Source organism: Oncorhynchus keta, chromosome 14, assembly GCF_023373465.1.
Source record: "Oncorhynchus keta strain PuntledgeMale-10-30-2019 chromosome 14, Oket_V2, whole genome shotgun sequence".
Taxonomy (NCBI): domain Eukaryota; kingdom Metazoa; phylum Chordata; class Actinopteri; order Salmoniformes; family Salmonidae; genus Oncorhynchus; species Oncorhynchus keta.
The window spans coordinates 40180017-40204254 of record NC_068434.1 but is presented as its reverse complement, the minus strand read 5'-3'; the positions used below and the strand labels follow the sequence as shown (position 1 = coordinate 40204254).

Genomic DNA, 24238 nt, shown 5'->3' with positions numbered 1-24238 from the left:
TGTGTCTCTGGCACAGGATTGGAGGTGGGAATATATGACGTCATACTGAATGTAATACAGTCGAAGAGGCCTCTGCTACAATAAAACCAACAGGCAACAACAAACAATATGTTTTCAGTAGCCTGGTTGCAGTCATGTCTTTGTTAATTCTGTACATTCACTTTTACTTGTGCAAAATCAAGTATTGGACAGCATCCACATGAAATCTAATCTATTCAGCAATGATAGTGTCATATAGTTTCAAGACATTGCACTTCCCATTGCATAGAATAAATACAGTCTGCACATTCTCATCCAGTGAAGGCACCTCTCTGTCCTGTATACAGTATACGTTTACAAATTAACCAGATACAGAAAGGCCTAGATGCACACAGAGATAACTTTACAATTTCCACCTAATATTGCAATTACAAATAAAGTATCACAATACTATTATTGTTTTGTACGTCATACAATCAATTATATTAACGATATTCATACACTGAACAAAAATCTAAACGCAACATGCAACAATTTCAAAGAGTTACATTTCATATAAGGAAATCATTCAATTGAAATGTATGCATAAGGCCCTAATCTATGGACTGCAATTAATTAATTAGGCCCTAATCTATGGATTTCACATGTCTGGGACAGATCTGCATCTGTTGTTCACAGATACTTCTCTGGTGTGACCGCCATTTGCCTCATGCAGCACGACATATCTCCTTCACATAGAGTTAATCAGGCTGTTGATTGTGGCCTGGTGAATGTTAATGGTTGTGTGAAGTTGCTGGATATTGGCGGGAACTGGAGCATGCTGCCGTACAAGTCAATCCAGAGCATCCCAAACAAGCTCAATGGGTGACATGTCTGGTGAGTATGCAGGCCATGGAAGAACTGGGACATTTTCAGGAAATGTGTACAGATCCTGGTGACATGAGGCCGTGCATTATCATGCTGAAACATGAGGTGATGACGCGGATGAATAGCACAACAATGGGTCTCAGGATCTTGTTACGGTATCTGTGCATCCAAATTGCCATCGATAAGATGCAATTGTGTTCGTTGTCCATAGCTTATGCTTGACCATATCATAACCCCACCACCACCATGAGGCACCACAATGTTGACAACAGCAAACCGCTCGCCAACACAACACCATACACGCTGTCTGCCATCTGGCCGGTACAGTTGAAACCTGGATTCATCTGTGAAGAGTACACTTCTCCAGCGTGCCAGTGGCCATCGAAGGTGAGCATTTGCCCACTGAAGACCATTACGATGCCAAACTACCATCAGGTCAAGACCCTGGTGAAGACTTGGGCAAGCACACAGACAGTTTGTGCAGAATTTCTTTGGTTGTGCAAACCCACAGTTTCATCAGCTGTCCGGATGGCTGGTCTCAGATTATCCTGCCGATGAAGAAGCCAGATGTGGATGTCCTGGGCAGGGGTGGTTACATGTGGTGTGCGGTTTAGGCCGGTTGGCTGTACTGCCAAATTCTCTAAAACAACATTGGAGGCGGCTTATCGTTGAGAAATTAATATTCAATTTTCTGACTTCTCTGGTGAACATTCCTGCACACTCCCTCAAAACCTGAGACATCTGTGGCATTGTGTTGTATGACAAAACTGCACATTTGTGGCCTTTTATTGTCCCCAGCACAAGGTGCACCTGTGTAATGTAAGTCGCTCTGGATAAGAGCGTCTGCTAAATGACTTAAATGTAAAATGTAAATGTAATGATCATGCTGTTTAATCAGGTGCATGGATTATTTTAGCAAAGGAAAAATGCTCCCTAACAGGGATGTAAACACATTTTTAAATAAAATAGCTTACTGTACGTATAGGAAAATGTCTTGGATAATTTATTTCAGCTCATGAAACATGGGGCCAACACTTTATATGTTGTGTTTATATTTTTGTTTAGTGTAATATCACCACTAGGATTAACTAATTAGCGTGTTGCTCATTCATGTCCAGAAGAACTGGTCAAATGACTACTCTTATTGATTATTCAATAGCAAATATTCAAGGTTTTGAACACTGTAAAATAGACTTGAGTTGAATCTATTCAACATAATATATGCCATTTAGCGGACGCTTTTATCCAAAGCGACTTACAGTCATGTGTGCATACATTCTATGTATGGGTGGTCCCGGGAATCGAACCCACTACCCTGGCGTTACAAGCGCCATGCTCTACCAACTGAGCTACAGGACAACATAATGTGCAAATAAAACATCAAGAGTAATGTAATGCCTTGGTTTCGAGGCACTGCTCAGCAGTGCCAGTCAGTCAGTGTTAGCTACCAATAAAGCCCTAGGAACCTCTCTCAGTAGCGTGGTGTTCACATTTTGACTCGCTGGCACTGCTGCTATCATGTCCGCTCTGCCTCCGCTGACTACCACCCTCAGATGTCCACCTCTGGAGGGTTAAGAACGGCCCCCGTCTCGATGCCCAGGACCTGCCTCTGTACCAGCTTGCAGTAGAGCCCCCCCTTGGCCATCAGTTGGCTGTGTGGTCCCTGCTCTACCACACAGCCGCGGTTGATGACTATGATGTTGTCTGCCCTCTCCACTGTGCTGAGGCGGTGGGCGATCACCAGCACTGTGTGCTGACGCATGATGTTGTTCAGAGCCTGCTGGACCTGGGGAGAGAGAACAGAGAGAAGATCCTAAGCGACACTAAAAGTCAAATATGATATAGCATTCAGAAAACGAGATAAAGTGCCATCAAATGAGAGACAACCGATAAAGAGAATATGTCAAAGATTAAATAATAATACTGGCCTTTTTAAGCCAGCATAGTTACAATGCAGAGAGTTTGGTTATACTAAAAAGGATTATCCAGGGTTAATAGTATCTAGTATAGTTGAAGACTTGGTCTAATTAAAGACAGCAGAGAGGTCACCAGCAGCTGAGAGTTATTATAATAATATTATACTGCATTTAATGAACTAGGTTATTGTCATGAAACTTGAGGAGCTGCATATTACAGAATATACACCCTTCCTCTCTAAATCCATACGGTATCTTTATCTATAATTCACAACTTGATCTGATTAAACCCAGATCACAGTCACAGAACACTGATTTAGCCTGTCTCCTTACAACATGTTCGCTCTCTGCATCCAGTGCACTGGTGGCCTCGTCCAGGATGAGAACATGTGGGTTGCGGATGAGTGCCCGTGCGATGGCCACCCGCTGCTTCTGCCCCCCTGACAACTGGGTGCCCTTCTCACCCACTCCTAAGAGAGGAACGAGGAACAATTTCATTGCGTTCGAGATCTTAAAATAGAAATGCAAAATCATATGCAAATAGTGAGGAGAGGCTGTTATTTTGTGTTACTCAAAAATTATATGGCCAATGTTCATACAGTATGTTGCAGTAAACATAACATTTTGCAGTTTTTAGTTTGCTATTTTTTTAGATTCACTACTAGGACCCCTGGGGGTGCTTGGCCTATCCACAGGGGGTCCTTGAGAAGACTCAGGAGACCATAGGCTTACTGGTAAAATGCACATGATGGGGTACTTCAGATGTACTCTGGACAGATCAAAATTCAGATAGTGGTATAGTAACCAAAAAAGGTTGGTAAATATTAGTTTAGGCAATAGCATTAATGTCACCTGTGTTATAGCCGTTGGTTAGACCGGTGATGAAGTCGTGTGCGTTTGCCTCGGTGGCAGCCTGCACCACAGCCTCCATAGGGATGTCAGTCAGTCCATAGGTTATGTTCTGCTCTACAGAACGGGCGAACAGGACAGGCTCCTGGCCCACTAGTGCTACCTGCAACAACAACACAGAGAGAGGCTCAGTCTTTCTGCACAGGGATCTTTACCAGTCTTCATCTTAAAATGAATATTGATGCCCTCTGGTGGTTGAAAGGAATAAGCTATCTAGCACGAGACGGAATATTTCGATTTCATGGAAAACTTCTCAGGTAGACAGTGATTGTGATTTAACGCAGAGGCTTAGTTGTACACATTGTAAACAACGAGTTAAAATGCCAGAGGAGCCATGTGGAGCACTGACCCGCGAGTGGAGGAAGCCATGCTGGTAGGTGTGCACCGGCCGGCCATCCAGCAGCACCTGGCCTTGTTGTGGGGCGTAGAAGTTCTCTAAGAGACCCACACAGGAGCTCTTTCCACTGCCAGATGGTCCAACCAAGGCTGTCACCTCTCCAGGCCGCAACGTGAAGGATACACTCTGGAGAAGAAGAAGAAGATTAATGTCAAATCCCATTTCAAATCCCATTTCGCTGATATTTTTTATCTAAAGTGACTTAGTCGTGCGTCCATACATTTTTTACATATGGATGGTCCTGGGAATCAAACCCACTATCCTGGCATTGCAAGAGCCATGCTTTACCAACTGAGCTACAGAGGACCACCAAGAAGAAGACAAACCATCTGTTCATATATACCCAACCATCATATCATAGGCATACATATATCCTTAATATAAGTTTAGACATGATAAAAAGCACTGTTGTGAAACTGACTAATTGACGTGAGCACGTTTTAGCATGTTTATAATCATAAAAGTAACCTAGCAATAGTGATTAGCGTGTTATGGGTTAGATGGAATGATCTATGTGCAGTTGTATTTTGCTAGAGGTAAAGTTCAAAAGAGGCCTGTCTTTGAAACAAAAAGTTTCCATAAGGGTGAGATAGGAGCCATATGTTAGATCTAATAGATTGTAAACTACTGCCCTATAACACGGTCTTATAGTTTTACTGTTTTATATCATTGTATCCTCTCAATATGTTTTGCGTCCTTATATTATGAATAGATTGCTTATTCACAGAAATAGCTCTTTGTGTATGAGGATAATTATCTTTCGGACTGGGTTCTCCTCACTGATAAGAAGACCGTGAGATGCGTGGAGGTGTAGCAAAGGTTCCAGATTTGAGCTGGTACGATAGCACCACATGCTTAGCCACAGAGATGAATTGTTCCTACACACAGAAGGGGGTCTGTTTGGAAAGGGGGGCGGGGTTGAGGCCTAGTTGGAGGTCATAAATATATGGGCTTGTGACTTCATATCTTGTCTTTGCAGCTGTATGACCCAGTGTGGCGAATAAATCTTGCACAAGCTTTTTTCGGAGTACGACTGGAATTTGTACCGGAACTTAGAACCTAACAGTTCCGACGTTGATCAATGCAGTAGCTTTCTTGTATGATTGATAGTGTACTGGCTGGCTTTGCTGCATGGGGATGATATAAAAGCTTACTACTGGCATGAAACGATACAGAATTGCCTGACAACAGTGTTTCTGTCTATAGCTTCACTCATCAGTCTAGCTTTGAGCCCAAACCTAATGGTCAGCTGACACATACCTTTAGAATGTCTGTTTCGGGCCGTGTTGGGTAGGAAAACGTGACATCTTTAAACTCGACCAGTCCTTTGCAGGTGTCGGGGACCTCTTTCCCATCATGTTGGTGTTTGGGCTCCCTGTCGATATACTCAAACACCTTCTCAGCTGCTCCCACTCCCTGCATGAGACCTGTGTAGACCGATGCTATGCTCTGTAACACAAGTTATTCAAGACAGGGGACAAAGGATAATAGAATTAGCTAGGTAGCTGTCTTACTTACGGTAATATAAGGTGGTTAAAGGGATAGGTTGTGATTGCCATGTGTACAGTTAGAGATGTATATGAATGAGTCAGAAATACCTCCAGGCACTCTCCCAGCTCCAGCTCATATATGACAAAAGATATCAGGGTGCCTCCACTCATCTGCTCAGTAATGACCAGGTGACCGCCGTAGAAGAGGATTGCCACTTGAAGAACAAGTTCTGAGATCTGGAGCAAGCGAGAAACACATTCGAATGTGCCCCACAACCAAGGTAAAGCGAGCAGATACAGTGGATGCAATAAAACACACAAGACATAAAACATGAGAGAGCTCCTTAACACTCAGTCCTCATCTGAGCTTTATTTTATTTATTTAACTTGTATTTAACCAGTCAAGTCAGTTAAGAACAAGTTCTTCATTCTTATGTACATTGACGGTCTTACAGGCGGTAGCTACTGTACATTGGTGATACCTACACAACTGGACCACATGTAGAGGGCGTAGGCCAACGCTTGCTTCTTGTTCAGTTGAAACATGACATGCAGCCTGCTGTAGTAGGAATCAGCCTCCTGTTCCTCATTGGCAAAGCTGCGCACCGTCTTCATGGATGAAACAGTTTCCTCGGCCACCTGGTTAGCCTGAGCCAGGGCAGTCTGGACCTCTTTGGTCAATCTCTGATGATGAGAACCGTGGAAAGTTTAACAAGTAAAAGTGCAAACTAAATACTGTATGAATGAAGCTTTTAATAAACAAGTGTTCAAATTTAATACATGGGCTGGGGTGAAGTGTGTATGTGTGTACGTGTGTGCGTGAGAGCTTGTGCATGTGTGGGTGTGCATACTTGTGCATGTGTGTATACAAGCAGCAGAGTGAATACCTTGTAGTACTCCCCATACACATTGGAGATGACTGCGATGAAGGGGAATCCCATGATGGTGACCAGAGTCAGCTTCCAGGACATCCCGAACATGAAGATGAAGAACCCTATGCCCTTAACCATACTCCTCAGGAACATGTTGACATTTTGAGAGATCAGGTCACTCACTTGAGTAGTGTCAGAGGTCAGGCGAGAGGTGATGTCACCTGCAGGACAAACATTTTTTTTGTGTATTTTTTCCAAACTCTTTCTGAATTATTTTCATTATTTAATGACAGGTTAGGAGCAGAAATATGAAGGCAGAGTAGAGGGAGAAATGTGTAGGGCTTTTGGGCATTTGGGGATGAGACTCCGAGCTTAGGAGAAAAGCTTTTACACTACAACACTTAAACCCCACAGGCTTTAACATAGTGTTGGGGAAAAATGGTTCTGTTACAGTCTAATGTTATGTAAAGGCTTGAGTTGAATACTGTAAGAACTGGTTAGAACCTGTTCTTGTTTGTACAAAGCTTGTACAAAGCTTTATTAAAGTGGAGCCAAGTACCCCTTATCTCTCATTTAGCCTTTTTTTAAACATATTTTTTTAACTTAATTTGTACATCATTTTGCCACTACCGTCTCTGAGAATTTCTGAGAATTCGTAGGTGATCGAATAAACCCCCACTTCCTTCCATTCTGCTAGCAAACGTGCAATAGATGGACAATAAAATAGATGACCTAAGTGGAAGATTAAACTACCAACGGGACATTCAAAACTGTAATATCTTATGCTTCACGGAGACGTGGCTGAACGACAACACTATTAACATACAGCTGGCTGGTTATATGCTGCACCGGCAGGATAGACCATCGGCGTCTGGTGAGACAAGGGGCATCAGAATATGTATTTTGTAAATAACAGCTGGTGCACAATATCTAAGGAAGTCTCAAGGTTTTGCTCGCCTGAGGTAGAGCAATAGCCATGATAAACTGTAGACCACACTACCTGCCTAGAGAGTTTTCATCTGTATTTTTCGATGTTGTTTACATACCATCACAGTCAAAGGCTGGCACTAAGACAGCATTGAATGAGCTGTATTCCGCCATAAGCAAACAAGAAAACGCTCACCAAAGGCGGCGCTCCTAGTAGCCGGGTCTTTAACTTCTTGGTGACTGGGGGGGCAGTATTGAGTAGCTTGGATGAATAAGGTGCCCAGAGTAAACTGCCTGCTACTCAGCCATAAAAGCTAGAATATGCAGATTAATTTGTATATTGGATATAGAAAACACTCTGAAGTTTCTAAAACTGTTTGAATGATGTCTGTGAGTATAACAGAACTCATATGGCAGGTGAAAACCTGCCATATGAGTTTTCAACTCATAGCCTATCGAAGATACAGTGGGATATTGGCCATGTTGCACTTCCTAAGGCTTCCACTAGATGTCAACAGTCTTTAGAACCTTGTTTGATGCTTCTACTGTGATGTGGGGCCGAATGAGAGGGGATTTAGCCAGGTGTCTGGCAGATTGCCAAGAGCTCGTGACGCGCGGTCATGTGAAAGTTAGCTTGCATTCCATTGCTTTTCTACAGACAAAGGAATTCTCCGGTTACAACATTATTGAAGATTTATGATAAAAACAAGCTAAAGATTGAATCTATACTTCATTTGACATGTTTCTACGACCTGTAATATAACTTTTTGAACTTTTCGTCCGACCTTTCAGCTGGACTTGCACACGCGCTTGGATTTGTTTACCAAATGCCCTAACAAAAGGAGCTATTTGGACATAAATTATTAACTTTATTGAACAAATCAAACATTTATTGTGAAACTGGGATTCCTGGGAGTGCATTCCGATGAAGATCATCAAAGGTAAGTGAATATTTATATGTTATTTCTGACTTCTGTTGACTGCACAATATGGCGGATATCTTTTTGGCTTGTTTGGTCTCTGAGCGCCATACTCAGATTATTGCATGGTGTGCATTTTCCGTAAAGCTTTTTTGAAATCTGACACAGCGGTTGCATTAAGGAGAAGTTTATCTAAAGTTCCATGTATAATAGTTGTATCTTTTATCAATGTTTATTATGAGTATTTCTGTACATTGATGTGGTTCTCTGCAAAATCACTGCATGTTTTGGAACTACTGAACATAAGACGCCAAAGTAAAATTAGATTTTTGGATATAAATATGCACAAACAAAACATACATGTATTTTGTAACATGAAGTCATATGAGTGTCATCTGATGAAGATCATCAAAGGTTAGTGATTAATTTGATCTATATTTCTGCTTTTTGTGACTCCTCTCTTTGGCTAGAAGAGCAGGAAGCATCAGTGACAAGATCAATAAAAAAGTGGTCAGATGAAGCAGATGCTAAACTACAGGACTGTTTTGCTAGCACCGACTGGAATATGTTCCGGGATTCCTGCGATGGCATTGAGGAGTACACCATATCAGTCATTGGCTTCATCAATAAGTGCATCGATAACGTCGTCCCCACAGTGACTGTACGTACATACCCAAACCAGAAGCCATGGATTACAGGCAACATTCGCACTGAGCTAAAGGCTAGAGCTGCCGCTTTCAAGGAGCGGGACCCTAATCCGGAATCTTATAAGAAATCTCGCTATGACCTCCGACAAAACAACAAACAGGCAAAGCGTCAATACAGGACTAAGATCGAATCATACTACACCGGCTCTGACGCTAGTCGAATGTGGCAAGGCTTGCAAAACATTACAGACTACAAAGGGAAGCATAACCGAGAGCTGCCCAGTGACACGAGCCTACCAGATGAGCTAAACAACTTCTATGCTCGCTTTGAGGCAAATAACACTGAAACATGCATGAGCGCAACAGCTGTTCTGGAAGACTGTGTGATCACGCTCTCCGCAGCCAATGTGAGTAAGACCTTGAAACAGGTCAACATTCATAAGGCTGCAGGGCCAGACAGATTACCAGGACATGTACTGCGAGTATGCACTGACCAACTAGCAAGTGTCTTCACTGACATTTTCAACCTCTCTCTCTCCGAGTCTGTAATACGAACATGTTTTAAGTAGACCACCATAGGGCCTGTTTCCAAGAACACTAAGGTAACCTGTCTAAATGACTACCGGCCCATAGCACTCACGTCTGTAGCCATGAAGTGCTTTCGAAAGGCTGGTCATGGCTCACATCAACACCATTATCCCAGAAACCCTAGACCCATTATAATTTGCATACCATACCAACAGATCCACAGAATATGCTATTTACATTGCACTCCACACTGCCCTTTCCCACCTGGACAGAAGGAAAACCTATGTGAGAATGCTGTTCATTGACTACAGCTCAGCATTCAACACCATAGTGCCCTCAAAGCTCATCAATAAGCTAAGGACCCTGGGACTAAACACCTCTGCAATTGGATCCTGGACTTCCTGACGGGCTGCCCCAGGTGGTGAGGGTAGGTAACGTGATCAAAACAAAGGATATAATTGTGGACTACAGGAAAAAGAGGACCGAGCATGCCCTCATTCTCATCAATGGGGCACGACAAAACCTATTCCCCCCCAGGACTGTAAAGATTTGGCATGGGTCCTCAGATCCTCAAAAGGTTCTACAGCTGCACCATCGAGACCTGACTGGTTGCATCACTGCCTGGTTTGGAAAATGCTCGGCCTCCAACCGCAAGGCACTACAGACGGTAGTGCGAACGGCCCAATACATCACTGGGGCCAAGCTTCCTGCCATCCAGGACCTCTATACCAGGCGGTGTCAGAGGAAGGCTCTAAAAATTGTCGAAGACTTCAGCCACCCTAGTCATAGACTGTTCTCTCTGCTACCACACGGCAAGCGGTACCGGAGCGCCAAGTCTAGGTCCAAGAGGCTTCTAAACAGCTTCTACCCCCAAGCCATAAGACTCCTCCTGAACACCAAATCAAATGGCTATCCAGACTATTTGCATTGTCCCCTCCTTCCCCCTCTTTTACACCGCTGTACTCTCTATTGTTATCATCTATGCATAGTCACAATAATAACTCTACCTACATGTACATATTACCTCAACTAACCGGTGCTCCCGCACATTGACTCTGTACCGGTACCCCCCTGTATATTGTCTCGCTATTGTTATTTTACAGCTGCTCTGTAATTATTTGTTACTTTTATTTCATATTATTATCCACATTGTTGGTTAGAGACTCGGAACCTGTTGTATTCGGCGCATGTGACTGAGAAAATCTGATTTGCTTGATTTGATTTAATCAGAGGAACAAGAGAAAAGCATGAAAGGAAGGAATAAAGAGAAATCTTGAGAGCTCACCTGTGTGGTTTGAGTCAAAGAAGCCCACCTCCTGACGCATCAGAGATCTGAAGAGAAGATTCCGCAGGCGAAGATTCAGTCTGGCAAAGGTTAGATTAAAGAGGCCACCTCGTACTCCAATAGCTATAGAGCTAAGGAGAGACGCAAGAAATGAAACGCAGTCAGAGATACATTATACGCCACAAACACACAAGATCAATGTATATATTGTCGAATCAATAATAGATATGTAGCATGTGCAAGACATCAAAGAAGATATGGCACACAACAAGGACAACCAGTTAACAAACTGTTCACTGTTCACTTCAGCATGGCTTACCTGACTAAGGCCAACACAGTGAGAGTGATCAGGGGCTTGGTGAAGTACTCCATACTCTTGTGAATAACAATGCCATCTATAGCCTGCCCAGTGTAGTAGGGGATGAAGGCCTCACCTATAAAGTGGATTACAGAGTACCATTAAATGTTATGAAAAATAATACTAATAATAATAATAGCACAATTGTGTAAAATAGAAATACAGTTTATAGATATATTTTGATTTGTCTATAATGAAATGAAATGAGTAGGTTAGAGTATTTTTTTCATTTAACCTTCATTTAACTAGGTAAGTCAATTAAGAACAAATTCTTATTTACAATGACGGTCTACCCGAGCCAAACCCGGACGATGCTGGGCAAATTGTGATACAGCCTGGATTCAAACCAGGGACTGTAGTGATGCCTCTTGCACTGAGATGTAGTGCCTTAGACCGCTGTGCCACTCAGGAACCCCATCATGCTTTATTCATGGTACATGAGTCATTAATGTAATTTGTCACTCCTATAATTAAACAATAAGGCCCGGTGGGGTGTGGTATATGGCCAATATACCAAAGCTAAGGGCTGTTGTTATGCACAATGCAACGCGGAGTGCCTGGACACAGCCCCTTAGCCGTGGTATATTGGCCATATATCACAAACCCCTGAGGTGCCTTATTGATATTTTAAACTGATTACCAACATAATTAGGGCAGTAAAAAATAAATGTTTTGTCATACATGTGGTATACGGTCTGATATACAATGTATATCAGCCAATCACTATTCAGGGCTCGAATCACCCAGTTTATAATGAGTAGTAGAGCAACCTTGCAACCCTGAATTCAATACCATGCTGCTATGAGTTCAGTAATAAAGTCTTAAATACAAATGCATGGGATCCAAACAGAACTTCCAAGAGGCTGGTTATGTTTCTTCATTACACATCTTCTGTGTAACTATCTCATGCAACACTGTGTAATATGCCAGCCTCACAATGGTGATGATCTCTACATTAATCAACTTGACTTGTCATCTGTTGGGCCCACGAGTTCTTCCTGACCATGGCCAGGCCAAATAACTGATATGACCTGACCATGGAAATCCTCAGTTCCCTAGTTATTGTCTGTACCTAGAGCCCTGCGTTGTTCCTGGTCAGGTCATGTGTTCAGGAAAAACGCAGGGCCCTAGTCATCTGTGCATTGTAATTAAACAAGTTGCCACTTACACACAGCAGAGATGAGGAGGAAGAGGAAGGCTACAGAGAGCAGCCCAGCGTATTTACTGCAGTAGGACAGCAGACGCCCCAGTGTGGCCCCTGAGTTCTTCTGGTCCTCTGTTCCTTTCCTGCTCGCCCTACTCCTCTTCTTCTCCCCATGCTTCTGCTGCTCCTCCACCTCCTCAGTGCCATTCTCTCCTGCTGCCTCCACTAGCCTCTCAGTCTCCTCACAGACATTTCCTCCACCATCTCCCTCTCCGTCAGTCACAATGTTAGGAGCCCTTCCCAGGAGCCTCCAGAGGAGCACGGTCCCCAGCACTGACACACAGGTCCAGGAAAACAGACTGAGGAACCAGGGTTGGTGAGCCAGATCGCCCTGCTCTGAGAGCATCAGGAGCTTAGCTAAGGCGTAGGTGCTGACGGTCAGGCAGATTAGGAGAGTCAGGGTCCCCAGGGCAGAGACCCTGCATGGGCCGTCCACTCTGTTCCATAACACCCCTATGGAGGCCCCAAGCAGAAGGCAGACTCTGACCAGCATAGTCCCCCAGAGGTCCAGGACGGAGTGGAGAATGTCAAAGTTCTGCACATCCTCTGTGAATATTGCAGTCTGGCAACCATGTAAGTAGAGGACAGTGGTGACAATAACATCCACCAGGATAAATAACAAGATACAGCTCACCACTACTATGACCCCCATTACGTTTCAGTCTATCTGTGGGGAGATAGTGTCCTGTGAAGAATGAACAAGTCTGGGGAGAAACAAGAATACAAAAAGCTAAAACTGTAGCCTATTGTTTTGTTTTAATATTGTTGTTATTACAATACATTTATAGGCTATTACAATTATATGACGTTTTTTTTCGAACAAGTGTTTTGAATTCAACCCAAATGGAAGTTCACTGAACTACACTGAACAAAAATATTAATGCAACATGTAAAGTGCTGGTCCCATGTTTCATAAATGTTCCATACGCACAAGAAGCTTATTTCTCTCAAATTTGGCACACAAATTTGTTTACATCCCTGTTAGTGAGCATTTCTCATTTGCCAAGATAATCCATCCATCTGATAGGGGCAACAGGTAGCCTAGTTGTTGGACTAGTAACTGAAAGGTTGCAAGATTGAATCGCCAAGCTGACAAGGTAAAGATCTGTCGTTCTGCCCCTGAACAAGGCAGTTAACCCACTGGCTGTCATTGAAAATAAGATTTTGTTCTTAACTGACCTGCCTCGCTAAATAAAGAGCATGATCATTACACAGGTGCACCCTGTGCTGGGGACAATAAAAGGCCACTCTAAAATGTGTCGTTTTGTCACATGCCACAGATGTCTCAAAGTTTGTGGGAGCATGCAATTGGCATGCTGACTGCAGGAATATCCACCAGAGCTGTTGCCAGATAATTTCATGTTCATTTCTCTATCATAAGCCAACCTCCTATGTGAATTGTGCAGTATGTCCAACCTGCCTCACACCCACAGACCACATGTATGGCATCATGTGGCTTATGGTTTGCTGATGTCAACATTGTGAACAGGGTGCCTCATGGTGGCAGTGGGGTTATGGTATGGGCAGGCATAAACTAGAGACACAATATCGATGACAATTTGAATGCACATAAATACCGCGACTAAATCCTTAGGCCCATAGTGAGGCCCATTTTTAAAGGTATCTGTGCATATCTGTATTGCCAGTTATGTGCAATCCCCAGGTAAGGGCCTAATGAATTTATAAAAATTGACGGATGTCCTCATATGAACTGTAACTCTGTAAAATCTTTGAAATTGTTGCATGTTGCGTTTATATTTTGTTCAGTATAAATGCCTACCGTGATCAATGATCACAAATGCACCCGTGACATCAGGTTTCGACAAGGTTACTGTATCACATTGACCTACCGTGCGGCGCTCTTATCTCCTCTCGGATATTCGATCACTTTCCTTGATACAGTAATTTATTATATTTTAGGCGACATGGCCTAATCGCCACTCTGTCGCATTCTGAGTTCATATCGATTTGCACTCAAACTGCACTGGTGATCCTTTATGCAATGTATATGGCAACCGGTAATATAAATGGTGTGCGAGGCTCCTCCTACAAGATCATCCCAGGACGGAACTGGCGGGGCAATCCAGAGAGCCGGTCCTTCTGACACAGTGCTCCCTGCGCTAAATCACGTGAGTCTCGTCAACCGGACTAAATAGCCAGAGCCTGCGGTGTATTATTATGAGGTTTATTCAAAGAGTCTCAGAGATTGTGTGTGTTTTGTGTGTAAGAGAGATAATTTGGACAAACATAGGATAACTGATATATTTATTTATTACAATGTGCATTAAGTGACTCGTAATTTCCATGTGAAAGTCATGTTTATCACTTTAGGGGTACCGAGTCTGTTAACAACACTTTGTTGTGTGGTGATGTCCCTATTCAAAGATTAGTCAGTAGAATGTGTGGCCAATGGGGAATTTTGAATCTATGCACAGCAATAAACTTTTAAGCCATCATTTGGTATGGACCCAAGCCAATGAATAACATTTCTTCCCTAAAGCATGTAGCAGAGCTGAAATTCAAAGTATTCATGAATGACTGATTGTGGATATGAAGTATCCCAAGTGTGGGCCCCCAAAAAACTGATGCTGGCTCCAAGTGCACTGCTCCATGACATCAATGCGACTTCATATCCGATTTTGAAAAGAGGTGGAAATCTAGGTGTATTCTACATGATCTAGTGTAAAAGTATTAATTTCGTTCACCTCTTGCTGAAAACAAATTGGCCTTTAGCACCTACAGGCATCACAATAGCAATGACAAGACCACAAATCCACCAGGCACTGCGAGGGGGATCCTATGTATTTGGACATGTGACCAACCCAATAATTCATCAATATTTTTGGTCAGGATTCTTGATGTTGGTTGCCTCTATGTTTACCAATCTTCTCTCAGGGGTGAAGCTGCTTACCTATGTGGACAGAATGTCTCCATCGCAGCACTGAAGCGAGACAAATAATTGAGCCATCAATACAGTCACTGTATGAGTCTCAATTCTGTACCCTGTATACCATAACCCCAGCATAGCAGGCCTCAATGAACATCAGAAACCAGGGGTTATTCCAAGTCACTCTTTTTGTCATCTGAGCAGCTTTGCCTAGTGGCGAGGACTGTTTCTACAGGGAAAGACAAGTAAATGCTCGGTTTCAGTTTTTTCTGGGAGGGTGACTCTCCAGAGCAAAACATAGGGTCGGTGACTTTGAACGTGATGGAGGGCATGTTCCGAGATCTTCTCTTGGCATTCTTCTTCTCCTGTTTGTAGGCCGCATTCATGTTGGCGATCACCTGTAAGCACAAACAATTATTTACCATTTCCAATGGAATCCAGAGAAAGCTCACATGGGAACGTCATACATTGACCCACAGTATGTCCTGATGAATTATGCTTCCCAAAGAGCAAGTGGGTTGAAGTCAAGTGAGTCAGCAGTGAAGTAGAAATTAAGTGGCAGCCATGAAACAAGCTCATCAGGCTCTCTTTAGTGGTGTAGCACAGCATCTTCCAAAAGTGAAGATATTGCATTTCCAATTCAAACTCACCAGCTGCTTGACAGAGATCTGCTGTTCCTGCATCACTGTCATACAAGCAGAGGCCTCTTTCTTTGAGTGATACAAATCCGTCTCTTGGTCGTAACTGAAAGGAGCAGCTTTTGTCTTGACAAAAGGAATCGAAAATGAGTAACTAAACATGAACAATTACATAGTAATAACACAATTTGATGCATTTTTAAACCAAACAAAGAGACACAAAGAAAACATATCACCTCACTGGGCAAAATGGCTTCCCTGGTGAACATGAGTGAATAGGGTGTGAACTTGGTTGTGGGGTCAACGGTCATCCTAAACAGATTTTTTTTTTTTTTACCTTTATTTAACCAGGCAAGTCAGTTAAGAACATATTCTTATTTTCAATGACGGCCTGGGAACAGTGGGTTAACTGCCTGTTCAGGGGCAGAACGACAAATTTGTACCTTGTCAGCTCGGGGGTTTGAACTCGCAACCTTCCGGTTACTAGTCCAACGCTCTAACCACTAGGCTACGCTGCCGCCCCATATAAAACAGGGTCCAGGAAATCGTCCCACTCTGCCCGTTTCTCTGCCACCACCTGAGTGATGGCCTCCTTCAGCAGGCCACTGCTGCGGTCGTGTAGCGGGTTCAGCTCCACAGCAGACACACTCTGCACTATGTTCCACCTGTCACACAGGTGCTTGGTTACCTGGAAGTAACATTACAGGAGAAATGTTGATATCGGCCTATCCACTTCGTTAAGTTTGTAAATAGACACAGGCTAATAATTTCTCACCTCACCACAAAAGTCAACGCTTTGTGTGGAGATAATTGTTTTTGCTGCCCCAAACCTGGTAGGAGGGGGGGGATATGGTGATTGAGCGCCATCTCATGACAACTCATGTTGTTGATGATTGTTGTTGTACCTTGCAGATCATATTCAAATTAGTATTGAAATGTATGTATGTTTAATTAGGCTACCTGTAAATGGATGTAGAAATACATCTGGCAACAGAGAGGCAATCTCTCTTTTGAATGGGGAATGCCTCCACCCACTTGCTGAAGTAATCTGTGATGATTACCACGCTTGAATTACCTTGCTGGGTTTCTGGGAAGGGTCCTGGTGAAAAGAAGAACCGATTCTTTAATTTAAAGACCCTCGCTTCCTTTGGTCTGAATAATTAGGTTTGATCAGTCACTCTTCTGATTTTTCTATCTATTTGAAAAAAATTATAAAGGCTTTTTAAGATGTAGGCTATTCGTGATTTTTTTTCCATTGATTGTAAATTAAATTGTGTACTCTAGGCTACTGTAGGATATTAGCATTGTGTATCCATTCATGCTTTTCTCGATATTATTGTTATGTGTAAATTGACCAATGATGTCATGCCATAGCCAGCCATGATTGCAAACACCTGTGTGTGTCCAATGGAAACCTATATATACACTGGTGACCTGCAGTGCTTGACATGAAACCCTGATGAAGACAGCTAGCTGTCAAAATATTGCCATATTTTATTTGCCATCGGCGCGATTAGTGTGTGGCTTTTCCTTTTCTTCTAAAGAAGAGCAAATTCAACTAAGTCAGACAAGCGTTTGAACTTTTTATCTATTGTTCTGAGACTAGTGTAATAGTGTTTCTTCTGTCCCTCTCCTCGCCACACCCTCGGCTTGAACCAGGTACCCTCTCACCACATCGACAACTGCCTCCCACGAAGCATCATCACCAATCGCTCCACAAAAGCCGCGGGAAACAGGGAAACAACTACAACTTCTCAGCTGAGGTGACGACACCAATTGAAACGCTACTACTACCGTGCACAGCTAACTAGCTAGTCATTTTACACCAGTTACACTAGATGAGTAGTTTAATTTTCTAAGAAGTTTTCTGAGTTTTTTTACCAAATATATCAATCCCTAGAATTTCCCAGGGAGCTTCCACTTTGATTGGCCGAACAGTCCTTGTCATGTTTTTGTTCCTCTCCGAGCGTTGACAGGTTTCACATACCTTTATCTAAGGCAGACAAATGCACAAACACAATTTGTAAGAAGAATAAATCAATGATATGCCTCCAAGTTGTATTATTGCATTACACTGAAGTCCAAAGAGACGCACATACCCAGTCCACGACGTCCTTCACAATACCCAGCCAGTAATACTTGCTTTAGATCTTGTGAACAGTCTTCTTTTGTCCAAAGTGATGACCGACGTCATTGAAGTGGCACTCTAGGAATATATGCCTCTTACGTTCCGCTTCAATCACCACCTCTCGCTTCTCTTCCTTCTTGGGCCCCACATAATACAGTCGACCCTCTAGAACAACAAAACCACACAGACAACATGCAATTAGAAAGAGATGCTATTCTAGTCAACAACACACATTTCAACGGCCCTCTACACATTAAGAATTTTCTTGTTGTTATTTGTTATCTATTCACTCTCTTACCATCAATTATGAATTTCTGAGCATATCTTTTGAGATTCTTCTTTCGTATAGGATTCATAGTCTGGGGGTAGCAGCCCTCGGCCACAAACGTGTAGATGTCACCCGGTCGGTTTGAGCTCGACTCCACCACCTAGCCACCACTTGCAACGAATCCACACTCAACATCTCAGCAGCTAAAAAGGGACCTAAAACCACTGTAAATATGCGAGACAAATGATATATTACAAGGAGAAACCGATGTACGAGCAAAAAAATATTAACATGACAAAATAACAACTAAATAATGAATCAACGGATGAGAGATTCGTATGTTTCCTTAGTATTCTGCGAACGGACGATTTATGTTGACGGACCCGGAAACGCAACTCGAAGTTTACCTTTCCTCTTGAATCCATTTTACATCAACAGATAGAAAAATGGCCACATATTTAAATAATAGAGTACCGTTTGATATTTATATATTTTATATACAGCAATGTATCTCTGTTTGAGCTCTTTTGTTGATTACAAATCATGGAAGCTAAATGCTGAGAGTATCATTTCACATCGGACACATAACATAGTTGGATCACAACAAACAACTGCAGTTCCTCGGGCGATATCCCCAACGTTTAACTGCTATATTAGCCAATATTATTATGAATTGTCCTATAATACTTTGATTTGTATTATCTTTATATGACAAGTCATGCAACACGACAAGGATTCCAAGGCAACATTTTACACTTGTAGTTGTTTTAGCACTGACAATATTTTCCTCGAGGAGTTCAAACTTCATGTCAGATTTCTATCCGAGCACCAGTTTAGATCTGATTATCAAGCGGTGGGTATCTGGCCTAGCTAGGCAGTAGATCTACAGACGGTTGTCACGTTACAACATCTTGTTAGATGAGTGTAAAGTTAGCAACCTTACTTCTGTTTACATTCCAGGTGTTAAGAAATCTTGGCTGCTCCACTGACACAGAATTCAAGGTCATCCTGAAAAAGGCAAGTAGACCCATGTATTTTAAGTATTTTGTTAAAATCGGACTGAATTTTCATTATATTTTAATGTATGGGTTGAATGTTTCTTATCTAGATTGAGAAAGAAGTTGAAAGGCGCAGGTGCCTTGGTGTGAAGTCAGCTGAGAGAGCTGCAGCCATTAAGGAGATTTATAAACCACTCCATGACCATGTCTACCTTCTCCATGTAGGAATCATACAATAGTACTGCAGTCTTCAAATCCATACACATATACTGTTAATTAACCCTTTGATCTGGGGTATTACTGTACATTGTAATTTACTTAGATTGTCTATCTCTTTAGGAGTCCTATATGGCACCAGAGTTTAAACAGATGGTGGATTATTGTCGTAGTGATGAGGCCAGTAAAGAGGGACTGTTGAGTTTAATGCAGACTGAAGCAGGTGAGTTTTCCTTAGAGTTCATAGGTGGTGCCTGTCATAACTGTTCAACTTCATAGGCATTTTTATTCCATTGTCCACATTAGGGCCTAACTCATTATTTTTTATTTCTTGAAGCGGCAAGGGTCTTCCGCTTTCCTGTGTTCAAGAAAATCTTCTGTGATGAGCTGATAGAAGAGATGGAACACTTTGAACAATCTAGATCGCCCAAGGGCAGACCGAATACCATGAATAACTATGGGGTACACGTCCTCTTATATATGAGAGAACTCTGTAGAATATTCGATTTGGAGATTTCAGGCAAAATGCTCAATGTATAAAGTGTTACCTGTTGTAACTCATGTTCCTTTTGTTGGTGATGTTCTTTTGTCCACACAGATCCTCCTGAACGAGTTAGGGTTTGACGAAGGCTTCATCATCCCTCTCCGTGAGCAGTATCTGCAGCCTCTCACATCTCTGCTCTACCATGACTGTGGGGGATGCTACCTGGACAGCCACAAGGCCTTCATGGTGAAATATGACATGCATGAAGACTTGGACCTCAGCTACCACTACGACAACGCAGAGGTCACTCTCAACGTGTCTCTGGGGAAAGAGTTTACGGAGGGGAATCTCTACTTTGGTGACATGAGACAGGTGCCTCGTTAGAGCCAGATGGGGACGTGTGATAACACAATAGTGTTATATAGAATTAAATAATAAATGGAGCTGTGCTCTTGGTTTAGATTCATACTATCTCTCATTAATTCCACACACACTGTGGTTTAAAAACCATACCAGGTTACACACTGTTACATTTTAGGTTGTGAAATCGCACAGATTTATTAGTTGCATGAACAAAAGTCACCACAGCACTTTAGTAAACATTCTCATTGTTAGTCTAGTATGGTTCAGTGGCTGATGGTGTTTTTGCTGCCCCTGCAGGTGCCTCTGAGTGAGACAGCATGTACAGAGGTAGAGCACAAAGTGACGGAGGGTATCCTCCACAGAGGACAACACATGCACGGTGCCCTGCCCATCTCCTCTGGGCAGCGCTGGAACCTCATTGTCTGGATGAGAGCCTCACAGGAGAGGAACAAACTGTGCCCCATGTGCAACAAGATGCCCACCCTGGTCGAAGGAGAGGGTTTCGCAGACGGCTTCACGAGTGACATAGGGATGTCTCTTCTACAGAATGTATAATGTGTCCTGCATTAACTTAATGTTGCTGGTCCATCTGTATTTGTGTATGTTAGTGTAACTATTGTCTGGATGTTTACTTATCGTAGAGATTATCGCATGTGCCAAAGAACAGTTGTGGAGAGGAAACGTGAGACATTAGGAACATAGGGAGGCTCATCACTACTTCTACAAAACACCTCACTACAAACTTCATTATGCAGTGTCACATTTATTCCTATATTTCCTAAAACATCATGTCCATACAAAAAAATGTGTAGCTAGTGAATTGAATGGTATTTTGTACAGGTAGGGGTATTTCATATTCAAATGCCAGTGTTTATAGACACTGGGGGAGAACCTGAGCTTTTGCCTTCCCCTTTATGGCTTACTTTTAGTGGCCTTGCTCCTGTTTCTTGTTCACAGAAAGTTGACAAGATTTTTAATCTGTACAATTTATAAATCATGTAAATATACTGAACAAAAATATAAACATGAAATGTAAAATGTTTGCCCCATGTTTCATGAGCTGAAAAGATCCCAGAAATGTTCCATATGCACAAAAAGCTTATTACTCAAGTTTTGTGCACAACATTTGTTTTCATCCCTGTTAGTGAGCATTTCTTCTTTGCCAAGATAATCCATCCACCTGACAGGTGTCGCATATCAAGAAGGTGATTAAACAGCATGCTCATTGCACAGGTGCACCTTATGCTGGGCCAAAGATGTCTCAAGATTTGAGGGAGTGTGCAATTGGCATGATAACTGCAGGAATGTCCACCATAGAATTGAATGCTAATTGCTCTACCATAGGCCGCCTCCAACATCGTTTTAGAGAATTTGGCAATACATACAACTGGCCTCACAACTGCAGACCACGTGCAACCACACCAGCCCAGGACCTCCACATCCAGCTTCTTCACCTGCGGGATTGTCTGAGACCAGCCACCTGGACAGCTGATGAAACTGAGGAGTATTTCTGTGTAATAAAGCCCTTTTGTGGGGAAAATCTAATTCTGATTGGCTGGGCCTGGCTTCCAAGGGTTGGACCTACACCCTCCCAGACCCACCCATGAGTGCGCCCCTGCCCAGTCATGTGAAATCCATAGATTTCAAACAGGGGCTAATGAATTTATTTGAATTGACTGATTTCCTTCTATGAACTGTAACTCAGTAAAATAGAAATTGTTGCATGTTGTGTTTAAATATTTTTTCAGTATAATAATAAATACATAACTAGTTATGGTCTTACTAATTCTTTAATAATACATACAAAAAATAAATAATGCACAGGCATTTCTCTGTTGATAAAATCTATCATGTTGAAAGGATCAACATTTAGCAACAAAGAAAATATCACAAGAATACAGTTTGTACATCGTCTTAGGGTTATTGTTAGGTGTCTGCTCAGTAAGTGTCCGCAGTCATTTACACACAATAGGGCAGGGATCGTCAACTGGCGGGCCGCGGACAAAATTATTACTCATTATTTTGTTAAATTACAGTTTTTTGACATAAATGACTTTAAAATGATTCTATGTATGATCATGTACCAATGTAATCAAGGTTTGAAATTATTGTTTTTGTCAAATACAATTTTTTCTTGAAAGGGTTTGTACATCCTGAAAATCCTGAAAAAGTCATGGAAATTTAATATTGTGTTTTCCAGGCCTGGAAAAGTTTAGGAAAATGATCAAATCCGAAAAGTATGGAAAAAGTAATGGAATTGAATTGAATAATTTCTCTTAATGTACTTTATTTAGAAAATTATTAAATATTTTATCAATTTATAAATATATATATATATAATGAACAGCCAGGATTGTGAACAAAGCCATACAAAGTGCCACACAAATTAATATTTGAAACTTATTGAAGAAATGAACGATTCACTAATTCACCATTGTGTTAGTTGGGCTTCTGTTCCATCGTTGTGAATTGAGACATGTGAATCAAAATAATCATTTGTGAATCGCGAAAACTAATTTTAGGAAAAATATTAGATTTAGTCTTCATTTTGCATTATGTGGCTGCAAAACTTGTTTTTGTAGATAAGTCGGAAGTTTACCTACACCTTTGCCAAATACATTTAAACTTTTCACAATTCCTGACATTTACCCCTTTTGACAATTCCCTGTTTTAGGTCAGTTAGGATCACCACTTTATTTTAAGAATGTGAAATGTCAGAATAATAGTAGAGAGAATTATTTATTTAAGCTTTTAGCTTCCCACAATAAGTTGGGTGAATTTTGGCCCATTCCTCCTGACAGAGTTGGTGTAACAGAGTCAGTTTTGGAAGTATGCTTGGGGTCATTGTCCATTTGGAAGACCCATTTGAGACCAAGCATTAACTTCCTGACTGATGTCTTGAGATGTTGCTTCAATATGTCCACATAATTTTTCCGTCCCATGATGCCATCTATTTTGTGAAGTGCACCAGTCCTTCCTGCGCCAAAGCACCCTCACAACATGATGCTGCGGGGGGTGCCCATACTTCACGGTTATGGATGTGATCTTCGGCTTTCAAGTCTCCCCCTATTTCCTCCAAACATAACAATGGTCATTATTACCAAACAGTTCTATTTTTGTTTCATCAGACTGGACATTGCTCCAAAAAGTACGATCTTTGTACCCATGTGCAGTTGCAAACCGTAGTCTGGCTTTTTTTATGGCGGTTTTGGAGCAGTGGCTTCTTTTTTGCTGAGTGGCCTTTTAGGTTATGTCGATATAGGACTCGTTTTACCTCCAGCATCGTCACAAGGTCCTTTGCTGTTGTTCTGGGATTGATTTGCACTTTTAGCAGCAAAGTACATTCATCTCTAGGAGACGGAACGCGTCTCCTTCCTCAGCGGTATGACGGCTGCGTGGTCCCATGATGTTTATGCTGGCATACTATTGTTTGTACAGATGAATGTGATAACTTCAGGAATTTGGAAATTGCTCCCATGGATGAACTAGACTTGTGGAGGTCTACAATTTTTTTCTGAGGTCTTGGCTGATTTCGTTTGATTTTCCTATGTCAAGCAGAGGCACTGAGTTGGAAGGTAGGCCTTGAAATACATCCACAGGTACACCTCCAATTGACTCAAATGATGTCAATTAGCCTATCAGAAGCTTCTAAAGTCATGACATAATTTTCTTGACTTTTCCAAGCTGCTTAAAGGCACAGTCAACTTAGTGTATGTAAACATCTGACTCACTGGAATTGTGATACAGTGATTTATAAGTGACATAATCTGCTTGTAAACAATTGTTGGAAAAATAACCTGTGTCATGCACAAAGAAGATGTCCTAACCGACTTACCAAAACTAGTTTGTTAACATGACATTTGTGGAGTGGTTGAAAAACAAGTTTTAATGACTCCAACCTAAGTGTTATGTAAACTTCAGACTTCAACTGTACTTCCAGTGGATTTGGGCATCAAA

At 42.0% G+C, this 24238-nt stretch overlaps 2 protein-coding genes across 13 annotated transcripts; one reads left to right on the top strand and one right to left on the bottom strand.

The window, feature by feature from the left end:
- Positions 1–122: 122 nt before the first annotated feature.
- Positions 123–18399, bottom strand: abcb9 (ATP-binding cassette, sub-family B (MDR/TAP), member 9). Of its 10 annotated transcripts, XM_052461760.1 has the most exons (18): positions 18251–18399; positions 17924–18117; positions 17706–17817; positions 16900–16923; positions 16268–16729; positions 15837–15950; positions 14150–15584; positions 12264–13003; positions 11057–11171; positions 10738–10868; positions 6446–6651; positions 6045–6242; positions 5667–5795; positions 5329–5517; positions 4021–4194; positions 3615–3774; positions 3096–3232; positions 123–2632 (listed from the first exon to the last, which is right to left on the bottom strand). In XM_052461760.1, exons 8-18 carry the CDS (start codon positions 12949–12951, stop codon positions 2396–2398), a joined length of 2364 nt encoding a protein of 787 aa, XP_052317720.1. In that variant the 5' UTR covers positions 12952–13003; positions 14150–15584; positions 15837–15950; positions 16268–16729; positions 16900–16923; positions 17706–17817; positions 17924–18117; positions 18251–18399; the 3' UTR covers positions 123–2395. The 10 variants fall into 10 exon arrangements, with proteins under 10 accessions (XP_052317720.1, XP_052317719.1, XP_052317721.1 ...); XM_052461759.1 differs by having other exon boundaries at positions 16402–16512; positions 16600–17817; XM_052461761.1 differs by having other exon boundaries at positions 16268–16512; positions 16785–17817.
- ogfod2 (2-oxoglutarate and iron-dependent oxygenase domain containing 2) lies at positions 17444–22053 on the top strand. Of its 3 annotated transcripts, none has more exons than XM_052461768.1 (7): positions 17444–17587; positions 19181–19237; positions 19329–19439; positions 19558–19657; positions 19772–19896; positions 20033–20290; positions 20579–22053. In XM_052461768.1, exons 4-7 carry the CDS (start codon positions 19567–19569, stop codon positions 20834–20836), a joined length of 732 nt encoding a protein of 243 aa, XP_052317728.1. In that variant the 5' UTR covers positions 17444–17587; positions 19181–19237; positions 19329–19439; positions 19558–19566; the 3' UTR covers positions 20837–22053. The 3 variants fall into 3 exon arrangements, with proteins under 3 accessions (XP_052317728.1, XP_035641954.1, XP_035641953.1); XM_035786061.2 differs by lacking the exon at positions 17444–17587 and adding an exon at positions 18325–18446; XM_035786060.2 differs by lacking the exon at positions 17444–17587 and adding an exon at positions 18804–19073.
- The last annotated feature ends 2185 nt before the right edge of the window (positions 22054–24238 follow it).